At 38.4% G+C, this 14,944-nt stretch overlaps 1 protein-coding gene across 2 annotated transcripts in view; it reads right to left on the minus strand.

Moving 5' to 3' along the window:
• LOC106934886 (USP6 N-terminal-like protein) overlaps positions 1 to 14,681 on the minus strand; it is a 46,692-nt gene extending 32,011 nt beyond the window's left edge. The window contains exons 1-2 of one of the 2 annotated variants that reach the window (XM_015015047.1): positions 13,868 to 14,681; positions 1,497 to 1,570 (exon numbers count right to left, since the gene is read on the minus strand). In XM_015015047.1, the coding sequence (XP_014870533.1) occupies positions 1,497 to 1,570; positions 13,868 to 13,937 (144 nt within the window). In that variant the 5' untranslated portion in view covers positions 13,938 to 14,681. Of the gene's footprint in view, positions 1 to 1,496; positions 1,571 to 7,778; positions 7,939 to 13,867 lie in introns of those variants that run through there. The other variant, XM_015015048.1, reaches the window with a different exon arrangement.
• Between the last annotated feature and the right edge of the window lie 263 nt (positions 14,682 to 14,944).

The following is a 14,944-nucleotide window of genomic DNA, read 5'->3' on the forward strand; positions in this document are numbered from 1 at the left end:
TAGTCATAGTATAGTATGATGTCAAAAATGTGCAAAAATAAGTCATACTATAGTGTGATGTCGAAATTTTGCAAAAATTAGTCATAGTATAGTATGATGTCAAAAATGTGCAAAAATAAGTCATACTATAGTGTGATGTCGAAAATGTGCATAAATTAGTCATAGTATAGTATGATGTCAAAAATGTGCAAAAATAAGTCATACTATAGTGTGATGTCGAAAATGTGCAAAAATTAGTCATAGTATGATGTCGAAAATGTGCAAAAATAAGTCATAGTATAGTATGACGTCAAAAACATGAAAAATTTACTCAGTATAGAATGACGTCGAAAACATACAAAATTTAGTCATAGTTTAGTATGACGTGAAAAATTAGACAAATTTAGTCATAGTATAGTATGATGTCGAAAATATGAAAAATTTTGCCATAGTTTAGTATGACGTCGAAAACATACAAAATTTAGGCATAGTTTAGTATGACATGAAAAATTTGAAAAATTTTGTCAGTTTAGTATGACGTCGAAAATATTAAAAATTTTGCCATAGATTAGTATAATGCTGAAGACACCAAAAATTTACTCATGGTATAGTATGACGTTGAAAACATTAAAAATTTGGTCATAGATTAGTATAATGCTGAAAACAAATTAAATTTTTATATAGTATGACGTGAAAAATTTGAAAATTTTGATGTATGATGTCAAAAATATGAAAAATTTTGTCAGTTTAGTATGACATCGAAAACATTAAAAATTTAGTCATAGATTATTATAATGCTGAAAACATGAAAAATTTACATACATACAAAATGTACTCACTAAATGTTGCATGTTTTCGACGTCATACTGTATTATGACGTCGAAAACATACAAAATTTAGTCACGTGAGACGTGAGAAATTTGAAAAATTTAGTCATACTACTGTATGACTTCGAAACCATGAAAAATGTACAGTTTAGTATGACGATAACATTAAAAATTTAATCATCGTTTAGTATATCGAAAACATGAAAAATTTCCTCATGCTTTAGCATGATGTCGAAAATATGAAAAATATTCATATATATTCGACCGGGTTCTGAGTGAGAATAATAAAATGTGATCCTAGTTTTATTGTGAATTCTGCAGAAGAAACCTCCTAATTACATTTTATTTTATTCCAGTTCATTATCGTCTTAAACTAAAACACAAATTTCTCTTTTAAAAAGTTCAGTTCAGCTCCGTGATTGGTCAGCTCTCTGCTCCAGCCTGGAGGTCTCACTCTGAGCGTTTTCCGCACTCCGTTTCCATCAACCAAGCCTCATCTGGGGCCGCCGCCTCTAAAACGCTAATTTTACAGCCATGTGAGCAGCAGCGCATCCTGTGAAGCGCCTGCTGTTATTATCGTGTTTTACAGGCAATGAAGCCCAGATTTACGGCGGCGCCGACCGCGGGGTTTTTACAAAGCTGGAGAAAGAAATGCAGCAGCTGAAGCTGTAGAGGGAGTTCAGCCATTACCTTGTCATATTTGGCGACGATTTCGGCCCGTTCCTGATCCAGTTTCACCGCCGCATCCTGATCGCTATCAGAAACTGCAAACAAAGAGGAAAAAAAAAAAGATAAATTACAGTCCAGAAAAACAGCTTATTCACCATAGAAGTCAGAAACTGTTTGGTCAAAAATCCAGATCAAAATCTAAGAAAATGTACCAGTCAGATAAGATATTTTTATTCTTTTTTCATTGCAAGAATAAATAAATAAGAACAAAGTACTCCAACACAAAACATAAAAATTACTAAGACCATGTTCCTGTAATTAAGCAAAACTTCTTGTATAAATGACAGGAAGGACGATCGGAATAAAAGCCAATTTTTTAAAGTGTTTTCTGTCATTTGTAATTGATTTTTTTAAAGTAGAAATGCATTAATCCTCTTGTTTCGCTCTAGATATCGATATCTGAGGCTTGGTATTGGCCAATACCGATACAGAAATTTTTTATTAACACAGACAAAAATGTACTGAATTACAAACTTACTTGCTGACTCTGCACCAACCTTTAAACTCTAATGAACATTGAACACTGGAACTGGAAGGCATTTTAGATTTCTAAAATAAATAAAAAGAACAAATAAAACTAATTATAAAACCTCTGTAAACAAATTATTCAAAAAAGGGCTAGTTGAAACCAAAACACCAGACTGAAAAACGACAGAAAAAACGTGCAAATGGAAACTATTGATCTCATTTTAATTTATTATGTGATAAATTGATTTATTGCAACAGAATTACAAACAAGTAAAACTAAAATGCAACAAACTGCTGACAAAAGATTCAGAAAGTTCAATAAGAAATGCAAAATATAATGTTGAATAAATAATAAAGGTTAGAATTAGACCAAATAGATTTGCACTTATGGATCCGGAACATTGTCTCACCCACGGGACCGATACAGATATCGGATCGGTCCAATTCTATGAAACATTCACAGAGAAGAAGTGAAAATAAAGACCAGGTTAAAGAGTTCAATAGAAATTAAATCTGCTTAAGCCAGACGTTGAGAAATCGGATCGGTTTCTGACGGATTGGTGAGCTGCAGAGTTCCTGCCTGTGGTTCTCCATCCTTGACCCGTTGGATCGTTTTCCTGTCATAGCCGCAGAGAGTCGGCCTGACCAGCAGCTCAGTTTCTCACCACTTCCTGAACGGCGCGGTGCTAAACATGGAGGATGTTGAGTGGGGTCATGTTGTGTTTATGGTGTGTTAATGGAGGCCGAGGATAAATCGGAAAAACGACGGAAAAATCAAAACCTTCAAGGTTTTATTTCTCACATCAGGAGAATCTGTTATTTAGAAACCAGAGAAACATTAAGGGACCCTGATCAGACTGAACGATTATATCAACCGAGAATGAACGGATGGACGGACGGATTGGACGGACGGATGGATGAATGGATGGACGGACGGATTGGATGGATGGATGGATGGATGGATGGATGGATGAATGGATGGACGGACGGATTGGATGGATGGATGGATGGACGGATTGGATGGACGGATGGATGGATGGACGGACGGATTGGATGGATGGACGGATGGGTAAATCTTTCATGTTTCATCTCGACTTGTCACGATAAATTGCTCCCGTAATTATTGCGATAAACGATAATATTGCTCTTTTGTGACATAATAAAGGAAGTTTGTTCTCTCACAGACCAATAAACTTTAATTTAATAAAGAACCTTCTGGAACTGGGAGACATTTTAAACATGCAATATAAAACACAACAACAATAAATAAAAACCAAACACAACCAGAACCATAAATAAAATGGATTACGAATCTCTGTAATTAAAATTTTCTGTCAAAACAATATTAATCATCAGAATGAAAATTTACACGCTCATTTTAATTTACGATGCCTTTAATTGCTGATTGCGACCGGCTTATTTTGCTCTCCAGAACATTTCGGATCTTTTCTCTGAGCCCGGTTGTGATGTTACTGGACCACTGGTTCCTCTACTAACTGGACTGCCTCGAACAAACTGGCTCTGGTTCTGCTCCTCTGACCCGTTTCGGACTTTTATTCGAGTCGCTCTCTGACTTCCTGTCCGGGTCTCCAGGGTCCAGCGGGAGGAAACAAACATGCTCCCCTTACTGAGCCGGCTGGCATTTTTATGACATTTTTATGTGTGTGTGTGTGTGTGTGCACGCGCGTGCGAGTGAGAGAGAGAGAGGAACAGTCGGGGGCAAACAAACAAATACAGTGAAGTTTTTTCTTCTTCTTCTGGGATTCCCAGCCGTGGAGGCCTGGTGGTTCCCATGGCGACCAGACTAGATTTTTATTTTTTACAGCCATGTTTAAATAAGTTTTCTGGATGTTTCATCTGATGAATAATAATGAAACGTTTCCCACAGAGGCCGATACTCTGAGGTTCAGCCATTAAACTGACACAGGAAACAAATCCAAATTCAGCATAAAAAATGAAAACATGCTCAATAATTTCAGACTTTTTCTTTGATTCATCCTGAAAAATTAGCAAAATGTTCTGCAGAAACAAAAAATAGGAGCTGCAAATGTTTGCTGACATTAAGCTACAGTGACGCACGACATTGCTCAGAAATATGACAACTATTAGCTGAGTAACAAAAAAATGTTTTACAGTTAATAAAATGAAATATTGTGAACCAACTAGAAAAGTTTTTATTAAAAGTAAGACTTAAACATGTAAAGAAATAATGTACAAAAATCTTCCTTCTGAAACAGAAAGTTAAGAAAGTAAATATAATTTGAGGTTTGTTAAAATTTGAACATGCTAAGGAGAACAGTAAATTAAAATCTAGGCATGTTTCAGTTATCGGCATGAAAATGTGGAACAAACTGAATGATGATCTCAAATGATTTGATCTTTAAAAGAGCCTTAAAATGTTTAAAAGAGCCTTAAATGTAAAATTATAGAATTATATGCATCAGCCTATTTTAGTAAATTATTGGTATGTAACGTAGAATTTTGTTTTGTCTTGTTTTCATTTTTGTAATGTTGCTAATTTACCAAAATAAAGTGAATCTGAAGCATCACTTTATCAACTCACACTGATGCAACCGGCTGATCTGCAGAGGTCAGAGGTTGCAGCTGTAAGTGATCAGGGTCGAGATCCATCAGAGGGTCGACCCAGAAGTTCTGCAGCTTCAACACGTGAATCGGGTTCTGGTTCCTCCTAAAGCAGAACTGAAACCGTCCACAGAGAGGAAGTTTCTCACGCTTCCTCTCAACCATCAGCAGGTAAACGTCACCTGAACCAGCGGCTCGGTTCTTCAGAACCCCCACCGTCAGCTGCTGTAGTAACGACCCATCCAGATGACCAGAACCAACTGGCCGGTCCAGTCAGAACCTTCAGTTGTTAAAACTAGAACCGGACCCCGATGAGTTTAACCTGGAAGCCAAAGCGTTTCGGTTCTGCTTCTGCGTTTGTGGCAGCGTGACATTTTAAATAAAGCGGTAGGAATGGAGCCTGGTTTGGTCCTCGGACCTCCACACAGAAATTCAGAACTTTCAGAACACGACCCGCTTTCTGCAGAACCGAAACGGGTCAGATGAATCAACCCAACAAAGCTGCTTCAAGGAACGACTTATTCATGCAGAATATCTGCAGGTTTTATGCCACCTTGAATTCAGTTTAAGACTGAAAAAACTAAACACACCTAGCGTTACGAAAGCCTCTAACTGCCAGAGCTACGAAATAAATTCAGAAACAGTATCTCTTCTCTCACATAATAAAATATCTTATTGTGTTTTTAAAGAGATAGAAATCGCATAAAACGAGTTTTCAAAAGCGAACCTCTGGCGAAAGTCAATGTCATCCAAATAACCGGCAATAAGTTTGCACTTTCCCTTGAGAGATGCAAAAAAAAGTTACCTAGCTAAACGGTTAGCAAGGGTATATTAGCAGCTAGTTAGCATTAGCTTCAACTGTCTTGAGTCACAGAACGATGTTTGAGCACAAAGACTTTTGAATGACAGAAACATTCCTGTAATAAAGACAAAAATACATATAATACTAGATTAAATAGTTCTGTTGTGACAAAATTTAGGACGAGTAATTAAGGTATTTAAGGCTAACCCGCATTTTCGTAAAAGCTGTAGACATTTAGAGGCTTTTTAAGAACACCCTGTTAGAAATAAACATTTAGTTTCAGCGGTATTTACTAAAATTATTTCTTTAGTTTGAAATCAATGTCAAACTATGTATTTAACAAAAATCTGTTTCTTGAGGCTTAAGTTTTGGAACCATTTACAGAATTTAACTGGATGATTCAAACTGAAGAAAACATATTAATTAGTTTTCTGTTAATTTAATCTCTGCAAATGCTAATCTGTAGTTATTTTAATTTAATCAGAAACATTAAATAAAACCGTGTTAAGCTTATTTGACTTTTAAAATTTCAATCTTTCAAACTCCAGACAGAAACCAGACAGCAGGATATCAGGGATTATTATTGGTCATAATTAACCAGACATTTTCTGCTGCTTTGCTTTAGCTTCTTTCATCATAACGTCTGAGATGCTCAGTGACTAAAAGTAAACATCAGCGATGGGAAATCCTTAAAGCAGGTCAGATACATTGGTGCTGTGCAGAATTTGAATGAAATATAATATGCATCCGGACGCAGCAGCCGAGCAGGACTTTGTTTTTGTCATTTCACACAACCTGGTGCACCTCTACAGAGAATATATTTCAAACTATTCATAAAATGAGACAAATGTACAGCAGAATAACAGCAGGAAACACGATTGATGCTTTCAGAGGCAAACCAATCAGGTTCAGATTTGCAGAAATTATGCTTTAGTCACTGTTTTTCTGAAGAGCAAGTATGAGAATGAAAAGTCAGTGGTGACGAAGACCATGATGAAGCTGAGGAACGAATCGAAAATTTCAGTTTTTCTGAAAGTTTCTGAAATTTCTGAAAAACCAGAACAATTTAGGACTAAAATATTTTTAAAAAACAATTTTTTTTTCCATTTTGTCCCAAAATAGGGGGAAATGTAGCAAGCGGTTTATAGATGCTTACCATGCAGTAATGCGAGTACTGAACTCGTTTAGTGAGGTGATTTACATATGGCTCTCATTTAGAATCAATTTAAAACCTCCCAAAATTGATTTTAAAACATAAAATTAAAAAGCAAATCCGCTATCTGTCGGCCTCCATGTTGTATCTACGCAGCGCGTCCAGGCGTCACCACGCAGCACGCATGCGCATAAAGCACCACAGTAGAGCGACAGCTACAGATGAAAGCGGAAGATTCAACAGGCTCCATCAAACATATTTTAGTTTTTAGATAAGTCCAAGAACACTGGTGTTGATGAGCTTAACTGAGCTCATATCGGTGAAAACGTAGATTACTTCGTAAACATCATAAATGAACGGCGCTAAGCTACAGCGGAGCTAAGGTACGTCATACCGTACGCTGTGATTGGTCAGAAGTTTGTTGCCATGTTTCATGCAGAAATCCGCTCGGACAGTCCGCTTCCACCATCGGTTTTGCATGAATATGGCACATTTTTAGGATTCTTCAATAAATAACTAACAAAGCCTGTCAAATGGCTAAAAACTCCTGTAAGGAAATGTCCTCGTCCACAGAGGAGGCTGTCTGCAGAAAGATGGCGCTCTCTCTGTGACGGCTTCATAACAAAATGGAGAATGGGAGTAATTCCATCTACATGCGAAAAATACTTTTCAACGTCGTCATTTGTCATTGTGACTTGCAAAGCAGACTGGAGTAGATAATTTCGCTCCTTTCCACACCATTAAAGTAGAAATAACTGTGACTAATCATTTTGAAATGAATCATAATACAGTAAATAATTCCCACCACTAGTATCTACCATCATCTCAAACAACACGGACTGTAAATAACAATACACCCAATTTCCTGAGGAACTTTCCAAAACTTTCCAGCAGCCATGAGAGAAGATCTGGTCTCTTTTATTGGGATTAAAATTTTAACTTAGCGTTCAGCTGGATTAAATCTGATCCAGAAACTGTCAGCTTTCACGCTTCCTCATTATCTGCATTCTGTCACCAGAGTTTTAGATCTGAAGGTGAAGTGTGAACACATCACACCACCGCAGCACAACATTTACATTTATCATTCCCACATGCAAAAGTTTCTAAATCTGCGAGTTGAGGTCAGTTGAGATAAGATCTGCACAATGAGCCTCATTTAAAAGCAGAACATCAAACATCCTATCAGACCGATGAACTTTGACCCTGCAGGAATGCCCTGGAGCTCCTCAGGCGTTACCTCTTTTAAAGTTATCCAGCGGGTCGTCCAGACGAGCCTTGGCCCGCATCGGTCCCGGTTCCGGCCGATCTGCAGCGTCACAAACACGAGCCGCCTCACGCCATCGGCGCTGAACGCCGCTCCGACACAAAGGGAGGAAGCAGCAGCGCGGGGCAGAGAGAAGTGAGATCAGAGCCGCTGCTGTCACAATGCTGCCGTTTCAGAGTCGCTCCCACTCGCTGCATTCCCCCCACTCCCACTCCACACCACAACAACCCGCTTTCAGAACCAAGCAGAACCGGACTGGAGATTTATCAGCTCCCAGCCGGATAAAAACACCCAGAAACTTTTCTGTTTTGCTTCTTTCTTTTTTTTCTAATGATGACAGCTGCATGATGAAGAGCTGCCGTTAAAAGCTCGTTAAGAGACGGGCGTGATGAGGCGTTTCACAGATCTGAGAGAAGGAAGGAGTTCTGCTCTAATCTGAGCTTCATCTGCTGCATCAGAGCAGCGGATCCCTCTGAACTGATCCAGGACCACAGCCGGACCAGAGGCAGGCCGGCTGGTGCAAAGACCCCTGATCCTGCTGCTAAAATTACTGAAAAATTTACTGCAGAAAATGCACAGATTCACTTTCTTCACATCCGACACCGATATCTGTTTAGTATTGGCTGATACCAATCCGATACAGAATAGAAGTGCTGAATTGACAATGAACGTTGTTTTTCCTAACACACACTGTAAAAACACAAAATCTTATCAAATTCTGCAGATTTTTCATATAACCATTTTTCCCAAGTAGTATTTTTATGTTTTAATACATCTTAGACATATTTTTAAATTAATTTCTTCATTATTTTTTTCTATGTAATATTTATTTTAAATTATCTGTACTCAATTGTTTTCAGTTTTTAAAACAAATTGTCCTTTCTGAATTTATTTGTTAAAATATTCAGAAAGTAATGACGGGAAACTAAAGCGATGTTTCATATATATATTTTAAAATGCCTGTGGAAAACATATTAAAGGAGATTTACACAGTTTATTATTAAAGAAGCTAAATGCAGAGGAATTGGGTGTTGTGTCCAGATTTTAGGAGAAAAATAATCATTTTGTCTGTTTATGTTCAGTAAAACAACTTTAATCTCCATTTATTGTAGGACAGAAATAAAATCTTTCACTGTTCCTCTGCAGCAAACAGATCAACTTCCTCTCAAATTCAATTATTTCTTCTCCTTTTCGTCAGGAAAAGCAGCACAGCTAATGTTGGTGTCATTTGAGCACTAATGCTGGTCACTGGCAGGAAACAGGAAGTTGAAGCAGGTCAGAGATTCTCTGCTACAGAAACTGAATCTCATCTAATGACTTCAAACACAGAATAAATGTTTCATTTAAGCTCCACAGCTTCGCCTCGGAGGGACAGGCAGCAGCTTGAGAGTCTGGACCACAGGAGGCATCAGATGGGCTGAAACCTTGTTCTTCGCCTTCTGTGACAAGGCCACAAGCTGGTGTTGCACACAGGTCACTTAAACAAGGTCAGGTTTCTCAGATGCTACGTGGTGCAGTTTGGAAAGTTACACACTCAAAATTTAACAGCAATAATTTAGGTAACTTTTTTCAAGCAAAAACATGAGGGTTCATTTTTCAAAGTCATATTTTCACCATATAGCTAGAGAGAAACATATCGCTCCAGCTAAGTATCTAGCACCAAACCAAATATTTAGTTAGCGTGGTGAATAGTTAGTTGGAAGCTAAGAATATAATTAGCAAGCTAAAGATTTAGTTAGCTCAGAGCTAACTAAATACTGAACTACCCCAGAGCTAAATAAGCATTTAACGAGCTCAGAGTGAAATATTAGTTCACTCTTAAGCTAGCTCTTAGCTAACTGCACATCTAACTAGCTTAGAGCTAAATATTTAGCTAGCTCAGAACTAACTAAATGTCTAACTAAATCACTAAACTAAAGCTAAATATTTAGCTTCATAACTAGTGAGCTATCTAAATTTATAAGCTAAATATTTAACTAGCTCAAATCAAAAATATTTAGTTCATAAGCTAAAGATTTAGCTAGCTCAGAGTAATGTATTTAGTTAGGAAGCTAAATATGTAGCTTCATAAATATTAATTAAGATAGCTAAATAGTTGGCGCCAAAATTAAATAATTAGCTCTACTTATGTAGCTCAGAGCTAAATATCTAGTTTGGCGCTAAATAGTTAGGTTGCTAACTTTGGTATGTTTATAAATTAATAACATGATGAAATAACTTTGAAAAATTAACCCCCATTTTTTTCTCACAACAGGCTAAATTTTCAACCGAAACTTTGCAAATGGCCCCCCATGTTTGCATTAAGCTGAGAAGCAAAATATTGACGGAGGCTTTGTGTGATGTTTCATGATCTGCAGGCATCTGATGCATAATTTAATAAGTCAGGAGTAAACCGGGATCAATATAAATATAAAAGCAGTCCTTGGAGAATAAACAGCAGCTCTGGCCTTAAGGAACAACAGACAAGCTGAGCAGAGATGTCAGCAGGCGGCTTCGCCACAACACCTGCAGGGTTTCCACTGTTCCTGACCAGCATCCATATTTCATTCACACACGCCTGCTAACTCGCTTAGCGCCCAGAGATGGAGCACAACGCACCATGAAAAACGCTGCTGCAGTCAATAAATACTCCAAGCTCGGTTCTGTCCGACTGCTGCGGAAAAATACAGAAAACAAGATGATCTGCAGAGACCAGAATAATCCAAATTTCACACATAAAACAGTGGTGAAACGTCCAAAAACTATCAAAATGTTCAATGAGGAGGAGTTCAGACCCCCGGAAACGAAGCGATGGGTTTATCTCTTGAGTCAACATCTCAGCAGTTTGGGAGTTTTGGGTCATTTAAAGTCATTTCCTGTTTATTTGGCATCAAAACCCAAAAAAATGCTGCAGTGAGGTTATTTATCAGAAATGAACGACATGCTTTCAGCTCCAGCTCTTTGTCCAACACTTTATTGAAGACAACATCAAACTTCCTGTTTCTTAAACCGTTTATCTTTTTATAAGGTATTCATATCCACATTGCGATATTTCAGTCTGAAATGCAGATCAGAACATTTCTGTCCCAAATTAAAACAGAACTATCTGTTTTTGATGGAAAACGTAAAAAATCAGGCATTATTATTGATCTAATCAATTTAGGCTTTCCATCTATTACTATGATTTTCACAGTAAAAGAGAGACTGTACTGGCTGCTGCATCTTCCTGTTTATTTGTATCATTCAGCCTGTTCTGCTGATGTAACAGAGAAGCTGGGGTATAAAAAAAGCAGCTGAAACACTTCTGATTAAACTATAAGACGTTCAAAGCAATTGATTATTCACCACCACATTTCAGACTTAATTTATCAAATTATCTGCAGATACTTGAACAATACGGTTTTATCTGTAATTGTTGTTTTGATTTTAAATTACAGACTTCTGTACAAATAAAATAAATATTAAGAAAAATGATTTTTATGGTGAATGTTAAACCTTTTTGCTCTTATTGGGTAAAACAGATGACACAACAAGCTGAAATAAGTTGAAGAACATAGCTGCTTCAAAAACAGGAAGTGGACTACAGCACAGGGCATTCTGGGTAAATAAAACCAGACCAAACTGACTTTCATCATGGCTCATGATCTTTCGAAATTCTGCTACCACTAAAATCCATTTCTATTTCCATTTGAAGAAGAACAAAGTTCTGGAGGTTTCAGTGTCATTTCCTTCAGTGGTTCTTGGTGCAGCGCCCCCACAGGCCAGGAGGGGAACAGGTCTGACTCAGAGCAGAGAGGGAGAGAACCACAGCAGCTGGAAATGGAGGAAATGTTGAAACTTTGGTCCAAAATCAAACCAAATCTACCGGACTATCAGGTGTTGCTTGTGAAGTTAACAACTCTGACTCCTTCTCTGACTGAGGACGTTAAATGTCCTGAAATGACGTTTAAAATCCATCTGCTTTCTAACAAACAACTGAGTTTGAGCTGCAGCTTGATCCTCTGCTGGATCTCCTGATCCTAAGTCCAGGTGGAGTTAATGAGGGCTGAGCTCCTCTAAGCAGCAGTAAGCCTCCAGCAGGGATTGTTTAGAAACGAGGCGTGCTCCCCGCAGCCTCGTTTCTCCACTTCATACAAAACAACTTCCCAGATCTGACCAGTCCCATCACAGTGGCTCTGGAGGAGCTGCAGAGGTCAGAGCTCCAGATATCCAAACTGTATATCCTGTCATGATGAAAAATGATGTCTGATGATAAGCTGTGCCAAAAATTACTGTGATAAACGATAACATTATCGTTTTGAGACCACTTTTAAGTGATAATAACGGAATAATAATGAAGATCAATAAACTTTCAGTTCAGACAAACTGAAGCTTGGAAGACATTTTAAATATCCAAAATAAACAAAATATAAAATAAAGTCTCTAAACAAAATTGTTCATCTAGTTTTTGGTAGAAAGATAAAAAAACAATTACAGAAATGGACATTATCGAGCCGTTTCTGTTAACTGATTTATTGATTACTGCAACAGGCTTACAAGTGGCAAGAAGACAAATGTCTGCCAAGTATTGATAGATTCATGCCTCACATGTTTATTTGTAACAACAAAGAGAAAAAATAAAATTTAAAATTGCTGGAGAAGTTGATTTGAGTTTTTAATGGTTAAATTATCATTGTTAGCAGAACTAACGGCTTTAAAAACATCCCTCTGTGTGAAATTAATCTCATAATTTGTATTTTTCAACAATCAACCTCAATAAATGACATTTAGGATAAATAAGCTGTAAAAGTTGAATTGGAATCATCTGGTTTGGTCAGCAGCAGCTTCATTATTTATCGGACACCAGAGAATCGCAGCAGCGCGACACAAAACCACCTACAACCCAGACAGAGACGCGTCCTGCAGCAACACGGCCGTCTCCGGGGGACATGTCCACTTCATTCAGACAAACGACAGAGCGTCAACCGCTGCAGCACAAAATGATTAACTTCACTGTTAAATCTGATCAGATTGCTCTGAATTTAATAAAACACTGATGGTGAGATCTGACAGAGACGTTATGGAAAGATTAACTTAGTTTTTCCTTTCACTGACAACAGCTAACAGCTGTCTGTTCCCACAGACACAAAACAAGACGGACGGGTTTCTGTCCAGCTCCATTAAAGCTGAAGAGTCTCTGGGTGAAGCAGCAGATGGACCCGAGAAGACACGGACAATTTTAGCAGCAACCTTTTGTTTTAAAAAAACTAATTTAATTTAGAGATTTCTTCAGAGAAAAACAAAACGCCGTTTAGAAATGATGAGGAAACTCGATAACCAGCAAGTCCACCTTAAAGTGGCTCCAAAACAAACAGCCGCCATGTTTCCATCCAATCGTCACTTTTAAATGTCGCAAAGAGAAACAAGTCGCATTTTCATCTGCTGGTTTGAAACGAATCAACAGATAACAGAGCGAATTTCACCAATAACATGTTAATAAACAGGAAGCAGAAAATGCAAACTAGCACAGATCACATAAAAACAATGGAGTTTGGTGCCTCTGGTAAGGCAGAGAGTCACCGGTGGATGAGAAATGTGTTTCCATTTCCTTTTAACACATTAATTTGTTTTCAGTAAATCCAAAAACGTGAGAGAGAGAGAGAGAGAGAGAGAGGGAGGAAGGGAGAGAGAGAGAGAGAGAGGGGGAGAGAGAGAGAGAGAGAGAGAGAGAGAGCGACAGAGAGAGAGACAGAGAGAGAGAAAAACAATTTTGTGAAATTGTGGAAATTATTTAGAATTTCGCCGTTTTAATCGACCACAAATTAAATACTTAAATAAAAAAAGAAGAAATCTAAAAAAAAAAAAAAAAAAAGGAAATGTAAATAATTTTGATCCCAAAAAGAAATTAATTTAGTCTGATTGAAAAAGGTAAATAAAATATGCAAACGGTGGCCGAGCCGAGGCGCAATGCGATGCAGGATAACCGCAAATAGACGTACAACTTTACTGCATTTAAAATCTGCTGAATCGATTCACAAATCTTTTTATTTGTGCACCTCGAATGAAAACTGTAGCCGTTTGGTGATTAAAACCAGCGCACACACCTCCAAATCGCGCGGCTGCCCGGTGCCTGGATGGAGACACCAGCTCCTTGACAATCTGCAGAACCTGCATGCTTATCCAGTGGGAGGAGCCATGAGGCTCCCCTCAGCCTCATCGCTCATCAGCTGGCCCGCAGCATGACTCCTCCAGGACGCTGGTTTCCAGTGAAATCAAGATTCTGCTCCTGCTTCCTGCTTGTTGGGCGTCTTCAGTATTTCCTCCACTAACCGGCTGTCATGCTGCTTCACCTGCGTTGAGCGGCGCCTCGGGGCGACAGGAAGCAGCAGCGCGGCAATGCCCTCTCCGCTGCCGGCCGCCACGGCGCAGCGCCCTCGTCATGCCGTGTGCGATCCGGAGCGGAGCCGTCCTCCGCCGGCTTGTTTCCGTCCCCGGCTGGATGCTGCAGATCAAAAGGTCCTGAGTGGTGGAACTTCCCACTGCAGCTGGCTCCTTGATCCGCTCTTCACATCCTGCAGATCCTAATTAACGAGCCTCCAGCTCTTCCCTCCTCTCCTCTCATCGCGTTCTGCTGTGGAGCGGAAACATGAGCAGAATGCAGACGGCTGAGCGAGCACAGATGATTTGTACCACCCAGGTAACGCCTTCTTGCTCCATCCTGCCTCCTTCTTCTGCTGCTCTGATCATTTTCATCCAACAGCCATGAAATTAAAGCCGTTAAATTTGCTGGTTTTGCTGGAATGAGCCTCAGAAAAGCTGCCAGTTCTCCATCTGATCATCAGAGTTTCTGCAGAAATCAGAGCTTTCATTTCATCATTATTGCAGAAATGAGTCAATGCAGATGAATTAAAGGATCATATTTGGTTTTCATTCAGCTGAAATCATATTTAACATGAAATGATGTTTATCATTTATCGAGATAAGAATGATTTATCGTGAAGATAAATTAATGATGTTTAAAATTCCCCAAATCTGTCTGTAATGTCAGGATTATGATAATATATAATTCTTATCCCATTATTCTTAAATATTATTGGAAAAATTAGTCTGAGATCAATTAGATCATATTTAATATGTAGAAATTATTTTTTCTCATTGCTATTTATTGTATCGTTTATCAT

Source organism: Poecilia latipinna, unplaced genomic scaffold (genome assembly GCF_001443285.1).
Source record: "Poecilia latipinna isolate Pla-1442-1.1 unplaced genomic scaffold, P_latipinna-1.0 Scaffold1878, whole genome shotgun sequence".
In the NCBI taxonomy this organism is placed as follows: Eukaryota; Metazoa; Chordata; class Actinopteri; order Cyprinodontiformes; family Poeciliidae; genus Poecilia; species Poecilia latipinna.